The 12,134-nt window shown below is 43.9% G+C and overlaps 1 protein-coding gene across 4 annotated transcripts in view; it reads left to right on the top strand.

The window, feature by feature from the left end:
- The first annotated feature begins 359 nt into the window (after window positions 1-359).
- RUNX1 (RUNX family transcription factor 1) overlaps window positions 360-12,134 on the top strand; it is a 173,459-nt gene continuing 161,684 nt past the window's right edge. Inside the window, exons 1-4 of one of the 4 annotated variants that reach the window (XM_084511705.1) lie at window positions 360-1,321; window positions 9,398-9,558; window positions 9,705-9,742; window positions 10,779-10,978. In XM_084511705.1, the coding sequence (XP_084367831.1) occupies window positions 10,933-10,978 (46 nt within the window). In that variant the 5' untranslated portion in view covers window positions 360-1,321; window positions 9,398-9,558; window positions 9,705-9,742; window positions 10,779-10,932. Of the gene's footprint in view, window positions 1,322-9,202; window positions 9,559-9,704; window positions 9,743-10,402; window positions 10,454-10,778; window positions 10,979-12,134 lie in introns of those variants that run through there. The other 3 variants (XM_084511708.1, XM_084511709.1, XM_084511706.1) reach the window with 3 other exon arrangements.

Raw genomic sequence — 12,134 nt, forward strand, 5'->3', positions numbered from 1 at the left:
ATTTCAGTGGAAGCAAACTGCCCGGTCTGTGCTGCAGCTGCAGCCTCCTTCACCCATCATTGCCTTACAACCAGCCACTGTGCCTGGCCACTGCCAGGCTGCTCCACCCAGCACAGCCTCTTCCATGGAGACCATGGGGTACAGGCAAATGTGGCCAGCAACCAGCTCCATCATCCATGTGTGATGCCAGAGGGGGAGTACATGGAAGGCAGCTTCTCCTGGAGGAAGTGGGGATGCCCCAGGAAGCTCCTGGGGAGGCAGCAGCACGTGCCACCGCCGCTGCCGTGTGCTGGACACAGAGGGGCGGCTGGCTGGGAAGGTGGGGGAAGGAGGGGGGGAGAGATGCAAACAGAAACATCACTGCTGAAATCTTTGCCATCTGGTTTTAAGAAGATGAACAGACAATTTTGGTTGTTTTTTGTTGTTGTTGTGTGTTTCTGTTTTTTTCTTTAACTGACAGAGAAATTTAGTAGTTTTTTTGTTTGTTTTTTTTTCTGTTTCTGTTTTTGTTGTTGTTGTTGTTGTTGTTGTTGTTGTTGTTGTTTTTAATCAGCATCTTTAACACAGCCTCCTAAACTCTCTTCTCCTACTCATCCCCTTTGCTTGTCTATGCAGAGCTATTAAAGGCTTATAATGGAAATATTTTTGCATCTATGTAGTGGAAAACACCCGTTCAAACCGGATGTTTGAGATCACAGGGACTGACCCAGAATCTGCACTGGGGCAGACATGAAAGCATGAAAATTTCATTCACAAAGGTTTTCTGGGACCAGCTCTTTTCTGCCTCAGCAAAGTCACGCACATGCTGGCTCAGACGCTCCCACAGCGCTTCCAGCGCGGAGCCAGTTGCTTTCAAAGTTATGCAGGGCTACATCCTTAATGGACAGAGGCCATGAGCACGACTGGGAACAATTACCAGCTGAATAAGACGTTCATCTGCAAGGGGTGCGCTTCTGCCAGCTACTACCCTTGGACGGCCCAGGGAGCGAGAGGCACAGTCAGTCCCACGCCTACTTGTTTTTCTTCCCTCCGCTGCCACGGTTTCGACTGATTTTGATTACCCTGGCGCCAAATAAATGAAAACATTTCATAGACATATAATCACCCGTCACTGCGAAGAAAGGAAAAATGCTTGTGTACCGCGTGTTTATAAATACGCCTAATGAAAAAGGGAGAGCGCTGCCCTTCCCAGCCTCGTGTCACGTCGGGAAAGCCGGCCGCTGCTCGCGTCCCAGCACGATCCGGGGGTGCCACAGGGGGATGCATTGCCCTGCCCTCTCCCCCCTGCCCAGGCTGTGACGTTCGGTGCGGGGTGTGAGAGGTAAGCGGTGCCAGGAGAGCCCGCAGCAGCATCAGAGCAGTGCGTGGAGGTGGCGAGCTGGGAGGGGAGGGTGTGGGGACAGTGGTTTGCAGGCACAGCCTGCCTAAGCTTGCTCAGGAAGAGACTGGAGTGGCTTCCAGCGGATCGGGGTGCTTCGGTGTGGCCAGGTAAAAGGGAAGAGTGGTCGCGGCCAGCTCCTCAGGAAGCTTTCCTAATGATTTGGCAGTGGGGTTTCTTGATGTATATATTTGTTTATAGCTAACGGGAGTGTTTGTTTTGCCTCTGTGTTTTTAAGGAGAGTGTGGCTTGTCACGTAAGGCTGAATACAACTCAATATGAGAATGTCATGCCCTAAATGCAACCTTTAAAAAGGCCAGATCCTCTGCTGTAAGAAGAAAATAAATGTGTGTAAATGTCATGACAAAGAGCCACTAAGATGTATCCATTAAGCTCTTTTGACCCTTACCTTTTACCTGTCAGATCTGCTGATAGGTTACTGTCTGCATCTGCCCTGGATCCATGAACACAGGCATACTGTTGTCTTTTTCCAAACTATTGTCTGAGCTGCAGTTAGTAGAAGGCCTTCACACCATCTGAAGGTATTGTGAGCATAGGATAAAGCATTGTGAGCATTGGATAAAGTGGACAAACAGATAAACTGCACTGGCAAGACATCATGCCAGGTGCTTGTGGAGGTGGATGCTGCTGCAGGAGCCGCTATATTGCACCACACATTGTGCACTTGCAAGGCCAGGGTGGGTGGAGAAGACAAAACATGAGATTGCTAAGTGCTCCTTCTAAGTTGCTGCTCCTGAACCTTCTGCAATAGCGGAGAGATGCAAGTGGAGCCACTGCTCTGAATGCAATGAGCTGCTCTTTCTAAGGTACAGGCAGCTTACAATTCACATTTTAAAAAATTTCTTCTTTTTTTCTTCGATGCTGTGAAGCTGATGCAGCATTTCAGCTTTTGTGGTCCTATTGTAAAAGAAACAGTGTTTTGTGTTCTACTGGAAGTACCACAATATGAAGAAAAGAAGATTATTGTTTTTTCAAAGAATGGTCAATGATTTATTTTTCTTACACTGTGATGGAGGACGGCTTTAAAATATTTTTCTCTCCAGTCATGCTTCAAATCCTGTCCTGTGACTTTGAAAGACTGCCTTGTAGTACTTGAAGATTTCAGATATGGTACCAAAACCAAAGCAAAAGCTGCAGCCTGACATGGGCTGTAGAACAACGTCATGCCTTCCGAAGTGGATAATGACTTTTTTCCTGGAGCCAGGACACCCCAGGCATGTAACTGTCCCCTGGGTGTAGGCTGGCCAACAACACAGGCTAGATAGATCATGTCACCTGATAGAAACACAGAACTTGAGACAGAAAGGGACCTAGGAGGTCATCACTTCCATCCCCAAATTTAAGCAGGACTGGCTCTATAGACAGATAGCAATAGTATTTCACGGCATTCCCACTCTTCAAAACCTCCAGTGATGACAATTTTACAGTCTCCCTGGACAGTTTATTCTAGTGTTTAATTACCCTAAAAAATAAAAAAGTTTTTCCTCATGTCTAAGTCTCCCTACCTGCAGTCAAAGACCACCACCCCTGACTACCTACAGTGAATACAGAACATGGCTTATTCCCTTCCTACTTGTTAGCACATGATGGGTTTGAAGACCAGTATCAGCTTTCCCTTGAGAGACCAGGAAACAATCTCAGCTGAATCTAACCTATAGAGCACATTCTTCAAGGCCTTCTCTGTTGGCCTCTCCAGTTTTCCCACGTTCTTGAACTATGATGGACTATGGAGGGCTGTGCCCTCCAGCTGGGGTTTTGCCAGTACCGACTCAAACAGAAGACTAAGCTGCGTGACTTGCCCATGACACTCAGCACTTGCTTTTCCTGTAGCCAGATAAGGCTTGCACTGTTAACTACCAGCCCCATGTCTTCCTCTGCAGAACTTCTGCTGAGCCAGTGTTTCTCCAGCTGGTGTTTGTGTAGCTGATTATTGCTAAACACAAGACCTGGAACTTGCACTGGCTGAATTTCACCCTCTTTATTCACACTCTCGCTCACTGGGCCAAGATCTTCTAGGATTTTAGTCCTGTCTTCCAAAGTGTTTGTGGTTTCGACTCTTTTGGTAGCATCAGTAAGAGTAGGGTGTGTTTCCTTTCTGAATGAGTTAACACAGGGGGGTTGCACCTGATGCTTGTTTTCTTTGTCCTTTTTAGTTGCTCCTCCACGCCATCTTACCTTCAAACCACTCACGGGTACATGAACCAAAAAAAGTGCCAGAGATGGCTTCCCTCTTTTCTAGATTTCTGAGAATTTATCATCTACCTTCAGGTTCCCAAGGGGAGTTCCTAACAGCCCTGGGACAGCTTCAGCCAGCTGCCAAACTATCCTAGGGTTCATTTCCAATGTAGTCAAAACACCAAGGGCACATCCCCACTAGTATTTCAGTTTGAATCAGGAGTGTGCTTTCGAAGCACGTCTCCTGATTGTTCCCCCTGGTGGCACTTGGTCTCACACTGTGTAGTACTAATGGGACATAAGAACCCGACGACTTTCAGATGGCACTGATGTGGATGGTGCACTCTGGCCCCACTCGGTCTCTTGGTCAGACTAGCCATAGTTTGAGGTAAACCTCCCTGAAATATGCATGATGTAGGAGTCAGATCCTTAGCACCGGCTGTTCCCTGGCACTATTACTTCCAGCAATTCCTTTCTATATATGCTTGAACTCTTGCCTCGCTGTCAACAACATGACTTTGTAAGCCAGCTCCTCGTAGCTGACCAGATCCACAAAGACACGCATGAAAGATGTAACATGCTATGTGGTTTCCTTGGGATCTGTTATCAGGTTTCCCTGCCCGGTGAACAACAGACTGACTCTTTCCTTGGAGGGCGAGTGTTAGGTTACTACTTGTTTGACACACTCAGGCACGTGCATACAACCTCCCTGCAACTGTGGAAATGCTCCCGGGTACTGCTCCTCTGAAACGCTCTTTGTAGCCAGGCATCTGGCTGTCATTAAGGTACAATTTAACTCAAAGAAAAATCCCTTCTTCCCTTCTTCCATCATTAAATACAGGGAGGTTGAACGTGTCTGCAAGAGTCATCACTGGCACGTGTTACTTAAAGGGTTCAGAAAGGACAAAAATATTCTGCCTGCACTGACATAGAAGTGGCCGTGTGCTTGCTAAAACCGCACCTCCGCTCCCAGGAAAGTCACTCTTGTCTGGTGACTAACGTTAAATGCTGCCTAAGCATCTTAATGAATCTGAGCAGGTAGCTTAAAGCAGACCATAACTTAGTAAAGGTACATAAATGACTATTAGCTTTTATTTAGGATACTGACCAAAGTGGGTTTTCTCACATATTCCTGAACTTAGACAATTTCAGGGCTGCGGTCCAGGCTCTGATGTCAAGACATAACTGGCTAACTGTGCTACCCTCTGGAAACGTTATTTGAGGTTTTTCTTACGATGCTATGTCATTGTCCATGGCAAAATATTTCAACACCACATAAAGGACGTGCTTTATATATTATTACCAAATGATACAGAAATGCACAAAGTTCCTATGGAATACAGAAGGAAATCTGTTGTTGATCATTTCTGCTCAACTTTGATGCAGATTGTTTTAATATTTTATTTAATTAGCATTTAATGTGTCTCCCATACAACAGCTGCCTTTTTCCACTGAATGCCACAGAAATGTCTGAACAAAAGAAAAATGAAGCGAAGGTAATGGAGTACCTTGTATTTTGCATATGTGCATGAGGTGCAGTTGTGTTTTGCTGTGAATGAAGACTTTTTTCAAAGGCTCACGTTCAAGCTCTCAGCAAATTTATTCTCTGCTATGAAAGGTAGAAAAAGGGAATAATAATAATAATAATAATAATAATAATAATAATAATAATAATAATAATAAAACTACTTTGCACAATCGAACAAAAGTAGAATTAATAGATAGACCTCCAGTCTTTCACAATAGTGACCTACTTTGTAGTGCCACAGATCAATTTGCATTAGGGAGGAATTTTTACTTCCTGCTCTAGTTGTTCTTCACTTTCCTGGCTGTCCTGGGAAGCAGGCATTTTGTGGTGCTTCTTGTCTGACTGCTCTAGCCTTCAAGGATGAGCTTCAGCTTATCTTGTGCTGCTTTCTGGAACAAGACAGAATTGAAGTGCCCTTTGTCTTAAAACCATTAAAAATAAAGATCATAGGAAGAAATAAAGGAAGGAAGGAAGGAAGGAAGGAAGGAAGGAAGGAAGGAAGGAAGGAAGGAAGGAAGGAAGGAAGGAAGGAAGGAAGGAAGGAAGGAAGGAAGGAAGGAAGGAAGGAAGGAAGGAAGGAAGGAAGGAAGGAAGGAAGGAAGGAAGGAAGGAGACATTAAGAGCAGACAGAGAAAGCAAACTTAAAGGAAAGAAGCTGGCATATATTTGGCCCCTTCAGCCATAAAAAGTCAAGATGTAGAAGATGTTTTATTCTCAAAGAAGCTGGAGTAGAGCTCATCCACTCTGGTGTTGAGTTCTTTGCCCTCTCTGAGACTTCCTCAGCAAATTACAGCCACTATCTATGTCACTGTCTGAGCCTGAAGGGAGGATGAATAGTCTTACACATCACTGAAATTGTAAACTGTTCAGAGCAGAAGCTAAAACTTACTATGCAGTTGTACATTGCATACTCCCAGAGGCTGGCAGTACAGTTTCTAGGAATATACAGCTACAGAAATGCATCACTGTTACTTCTGTGATATTCCCCCTTCACTTCTCCTGTTTTGAGGTGTGTTCCTTGGTCTCTTCATCTCCATTGTCCCCCTCTCATCAACTCTTGCAGGTGCTCGAGTGAACATTGCACTGGAACAGGTTGCCCAGGGAAGTGGTGGCACCACCATTCCTGGGGGTGTTCAAGGAAAGCTCAGTGCCAAATCTGCCAATGGCAGATTTCTAGCACCTTTGGTGAGACCACTGAGAGTTTATCCAGACAAAATTTCTCAGTGGTTTTCATTAACTGCCCTAAAGGGGCACGAGAGGAAATAATGCATAGGAGCTGATGTACTGATTAGCTGACATGCTACCCTTACTCAGAGTGTACCGAGGAAGAAACAAAACCAAATCAAGCGACAGCTGCTAGTAAGATTTTATGGGGATGGAAATGAGCTGCACTCACTCCTAGTGGAAGTCCCAGGACTCACAGTAAGGCACAAAGGGCTCCCTTCCTTTGAACGCACACAGGAGCAAGGCGATGCTTCTTTGCAGTCATATGACCTCCGAGTCAGATAAATGTACAGATAAGGAGACAGTTCTGGTTTTTAAAGGGGCAGAGCAAAACCCAGGATATGCCAGGCATTCTGGAGGAATGGCAGCTCTGTGGGTCCATTAGGTCACAGCACCAGCGTGCCTGGCACCGGGAACGGCAGCACAACCCTTACATTGCTACCTTCAAGCAAATAAGCAATTGCCAGCTCTCAAAGAGAAAATAAATAAACCTAAACAAATTGTGTTTATTTTAAGACTACAGTTCAAAAACCAGGGGTTCATTTCCGATGACATTCCTTCCATTGAGTTCAGCAGGCATTAGATCAGGCCTTCAGATGTTTGAAACCGTGATTTCTGCCGATACCTCAGTGAGCAACCTCCTTTCATGGGTTTCCTTCTGCTGATGCCATTTTATCCATCTGTGTGGTCTGAAGCTCGGTGTGCTGTGCTGCTGCAATCAGAGGAGATCCAAGGATTCCCCAAATGCTTTCCCTTGAGGGTACTTGGCATGAGACTTTTCCAGGGAAAAAAAGAACCTTTGAACTCTATTTGGTTGTATGCCTTCAGAGACAAGCACACAGCAAGTAGGATTCAGAGTTCAGGCTGGGAAAGACATCCCTGCCCAGTTCACTACAATTTCTCAAACATGCACACCCACACCTCAGGCTGCGGGCTGCTCAGTTATACTGACAGGTTATTTTTTTCTGAAAGAAATCCCGTGGCAAGAAACTTATATGATATGGATTGACAGCACAATGGATTTTATCATTTATCCACTGGCAAATTGAAAAGAAAAAGAAGACAATGCCAGTTTGTTTCAAGGGATTTGCTCCTGGAAAGCAATGTGAAACTACAGGATCTCTCTGAAACTGCAGTTAATAGTGAATAATGTGGAGCAAAGAGAAACAGGGCTCCAGGATATCCGAAATTTTCCAGTGGTTGCACTACTGACTGCAGCAGGATTTGGAAAGATTTCTTCCCCAGGGATCCCACTTTTCATGCCAGGTCTCCATTCCACATCCCCTTTTTCAGCTAGATCCTGACAGGCTGGGAGACACAGTAATCCCCGGAGCAAAATGGAGACCAGCCCCAGATTTTACTGATCACCTCGATTGTTCACTTAATCTAAACCAGGGGGAACCACTTCTTAAACAGAGATGTGTGCAGTAGTTATTAGGAAAGCATGCACTGTGGGCACTATTTGTATTTTGATGCTATCAGGCATTGCCACGCTGGGAAGAGGGACTTCAACAAAAAAAATTATAGATACACTATGACCAAGATTTTTAGAAGCAGGTAACAGTGCCAAGTGCTTCATTTTCTGATATGAAACCACAGCTGAAATTATGAACCAAATTAAGGGACCTAACTTTCAGAAAGGACCAGGCATCCTATCACCAAATTGTTCCATGGGCTCATGGTGGCAGTATGGAAAATCGTTAGCTACTGCTGACAATTTCCACCATCACATCTACAGAAGACTTTCTAACCAAAAGATTGTTTCAGTAAGATCATCTTCCCTCCCAGACTGAAGGGAGTTGCTCATTTTTCCTACAGGTGTACTAAGGTCACAGCGCTAAACTACTATGTCAACACAAAAAGCAGTTTTGCATGTTGTTGCTTTCTGTGTTGTGGTATGATCTGTTTTATGTGCACGCTTGCAGCCCCAGGTAAGAGGGTTCTGGTATGGTATTTCAGGGAGAGTTTTCCTCATAATTTCTAGGACTACTGAATAAAAGGTTGCAGACACAAAGGTGAAATTCTGTTCTGGGTAACTCTATGCTTATAACAGGGAAGTTCCACTGAAACCATGGCATTGGGCTATGTTTAGCTGCTGAACAAAGAGTAAAATTTAAGAGAGAGAGTTGAACAGGATTCAAAGGTTGTAAAAACAGAATGAAAACTTTTCATTTGCAAGTTTTCCTCCCATTCTAGTGTCTGCTTTTTTATTGCTAGACACTACCTTGAGGCTACAAGGAATCTCATACAGCTGTCATTGTATCTTTGTAGGTTGGCCAACACATGACAAGCTTATTAAGTGATGTGAGCAGAGTGCTATTGCTTGTGACTGGACCTCTCATCAGCCCAGACTCCCATCCTGTGACTCACCAGTACTTCTTTCCCTTAGGAGTGAGCCTAAAAGGAAATTCACATCACAGTTAACTCTTGTTAGCTTTCTACAGTGTACCTCATCCCACTGACAACCATGCATAAACTGAGCACATTTTTGTAAGAGAATACATTTATTACAGCACCACCTCCACACTGCATTATCAGACATGCTGATGCTGGGTGGAAGAGTGGCCCAACATAGGATGATCGACACATAAAGCAAGACTGAAGCTGTTCTTTATGGAGCACCCTGGCTACACCCCATCCTGCTTTCAGCATTTCAGTCTGTTATACAAGTAAAGGTGTGGATGTTTTGTGGGCAGGAAGACAGCAGTTTCTGGGAAAACAAATGCCTTCTTTGCTTGCTGAAGAGACTTTGCTCAACACAAAAACAGACCTGATGCAACAGCTACCAGCTGCTTAAGAGAGTGGGGATGGGATCAGCTCCAGTCGTGCCTACCACTAAATGACCATGCGTGGGTAGGTGCCTGGCTCTTTGCTGGCCTGTAGGTAAAGGTCTTCAAATACAGATACTCTTACAGCCACATCAGATTTTATTGTAATCAAATGAGGATACAGTCTGGGGATTTGGGATGTATTTTTTTGCTCTGACAGGGCCACCAGGACAGTCACTGAAGAGGTAGTGGTAGAGGTGTGCTGTGGTTGGCAACACAAGAAACTCAAGCATTGTTTTGCAGGATGTGCCTAAACCTCAGCTGCCCTCCACTTCAACTTAGCATATCTCCAAGCCAGCAATTAACACATCCAAGGATTTCACATTGAGGAAAGGGGAAAACCCAGACTTTGCCATAAATTCATATGGAAGAAAAAGCAAGCAAATACAACATGGAAAAATGAGGTAAACAACCCCCTTGTACCCCTCTTTCTTTTGTTAAACTGTTTCCCAGGATGCAGTGCTAAACATTTCCTTCAGAAAATCTATGAAAATAACTTTTTTTGTACTGGTTCAAGGCAGATTCTCACGTCCATTCTCCTTCATTTAAGGCCAGATGAACAACAGCACTCCTCTGCTTTATTTAGTGGTGAGTCTTCATTTATATGATGCTGCATACCTTTTTCATGAATCTCTGCCTGTTTTCTCTAACACAGTCAGCCTGCTCTCGTTGCAATTTCTTCAAGACTCGTCCATTTCCCTGATCAGTCTTCCCTCTCTGAATGTATCTCTGGCTTTCCAATTTCTGCATCAAGTGCAATGTTTGTGTCCTCAGCTCCACAACAATTCTCACTTCTCCTCTTCTCTCTCTCTCTTTCCTTCTCTCTACTATTCTCATGCTATGCAATTGCTATTGCAAATGGCTGCTCCCCAGCCTCTTTGTTCACCCTTTTACATCACAGTCATCTTTTATCCATGCTGCCTCTTATACCCCAAACATCTTTCCAGATCCTGCTTGTTAGGCATTTTCCCTAAGTCAACTAAGACCAGACAGGGGGGCAGTTAATATTAGGATATTTACTGAAGCCACGTAAAGAAATTTGGTATGCATTTTTCCGTGAGGTTCCTTCAGCAGTGGGGCATCCAAAACCTTTGCACAGTTTTGGAAAATCTCTGGGAATCTGCTTGCTCTTTACAGGGGATGCACAGGTGAGCATTCATCAGGCTTTCATATGGAATCAGGTCAGTGGAGAGGCAGCTGCAGACTATTGTGGTGGAGGGTGGTAACAAGGTGCAAGTCCCAGACCACCAGCTATTTCGCCCAAAGCCTCCTCCAGACATGGCACCACACCAGGAAGAGGTTAGCATAGCCATAAAGACACGAGCCTTATTTGAGATCATGTTACCAACTCCAGGTTTAATTTATCCATCATCAGCAGCATGCTGATGTTCTTACAGTGAGTGAGTCCTACCATAAATGGTGAAGTCTTTTCTAAGCAATTAGATGGAATAAGGTATTTTTACTAGGATTTTCTGTGAAAGACAGATGCTAAGCATTATTCTCAAAACCCACAACAGATAAGTAATTTGTAGTTTTCTCACTAAGTTACTTGAATTACTTCTCTTTCTAAAGTAGCTACTTCTTTCTAAGTAGCTATTTAATTTCTTATTTTCTCCATTTACAGGAAAGCGATGAGTTGCTTTGAAAAATGTCACCAAGAGCATCCAAAAATGTAAACAGTGGAACATAGTTGATGACAATATCTACACAGTCCTGCTGAAGTGTCTAAAAACAAGAAACCAAAGAGACGGTGAACCCTGCAAAGCTCTCTCCCACTCATGAGTAATCCCACTGATTCTAGTAAAACATCTCACATGAAGAAACGTAAGCATGTTACCTGTTTCACTGTGCTTGCTTTGTGATTTTATCGATGGAAGTTCAAACTCAGCCCTTGCAGATTTAATTCAAGTTCAATTCTTGACACTGTTTTGTGTTATTATTTATCCAGCTTGATCTGGTTCTCTCTTTTATTTTCAGCCAAATGGGAATTTGCTGATGCAGTGACTGAGAAAATGTACAGTGGTGGCACATGTCAATGTAAAGGACGGATTGGGGCTCTGGCTGGAATTTGCTCCCCAATAAATGAGAAAGGGAAAAATGGAAAAGTCAACAAGGTGGGGAGGTGATTGTGTTAACAAGTGTGCATCACCTCTAATAAGGCACTGCTGTGTCTGGCATGAGGGAGTAGCACACCCCTGGCACTCACTAGTTCTTGCATGAGGTTTAGGGACATGTAGGATAGATCTGAATTGGTGCTGGCCTGCAATATTTGCAGGAAAGTTCAAAATGATCTGAAGTTTTATGCAAGCTTCTATGTGCAAACAACTTTAGGTGCTTACTGGATATTTGAGGCCTTTCCTTTTCCCAACCTTTCCTGGAATGTTCCCACTTTTTGTCTTCCCTTTACCCCACTGTCCACAACCATTTAACTCATTCCAATCCACCAGCAAAAGACTGGTGAAATGCTCTCCAAACTCAGTTATGACAATAAATTATTGGAAAAAGAATAAAATAACCCCTGTATCCAGGGGGAAAAAAGACCAGAAGTTGTGGAGTGATAGTGGTCAGGTTCTGCATTATCAGAGTTGCTGTAACAGAGCACTCTGTAGCAGCACTGATGTAGCATTTTTGGTATAGCTGCAAAACAGGAAGACCAGAAGGAAACAGTTCATTTAGGTCACTCCTTTTTTTTTTTTTTTTGAAATGAAAAACTAAAGCATCTTCTTTTGAAACTGTTGGAGTGAAATATTTGTTTTTTTAAAAATGTTTCCATGTTCCCCTCTGCCATGTTAACTGACAGCCTCAAATAACAGCCAGATCCAGTTCCTCTTAAAACAGCATTCATTTTCTCCTCCACGTTTGTTTTAGTTGTCATTTGTATATCTGTTACTTACACTTTATTTATACTGTTTTGGGAGGGCACCACAAAGCACAGCTCCCTGATAATGGCAAGCAAGTGCTTCTCTGTAACCTATGCTCT

This window comes from Aythya ferina, assembly GCF_964211825.1.
Source record: "Aythya ferina genome assembly, chromosome: 1".
In the NCBI taxonomy this organism is placed as follows: Eukaryota; Metazoa; Chordata; class Aves; order Anseriformes; family Anatidae; genus Aythya; species Aythya ferina.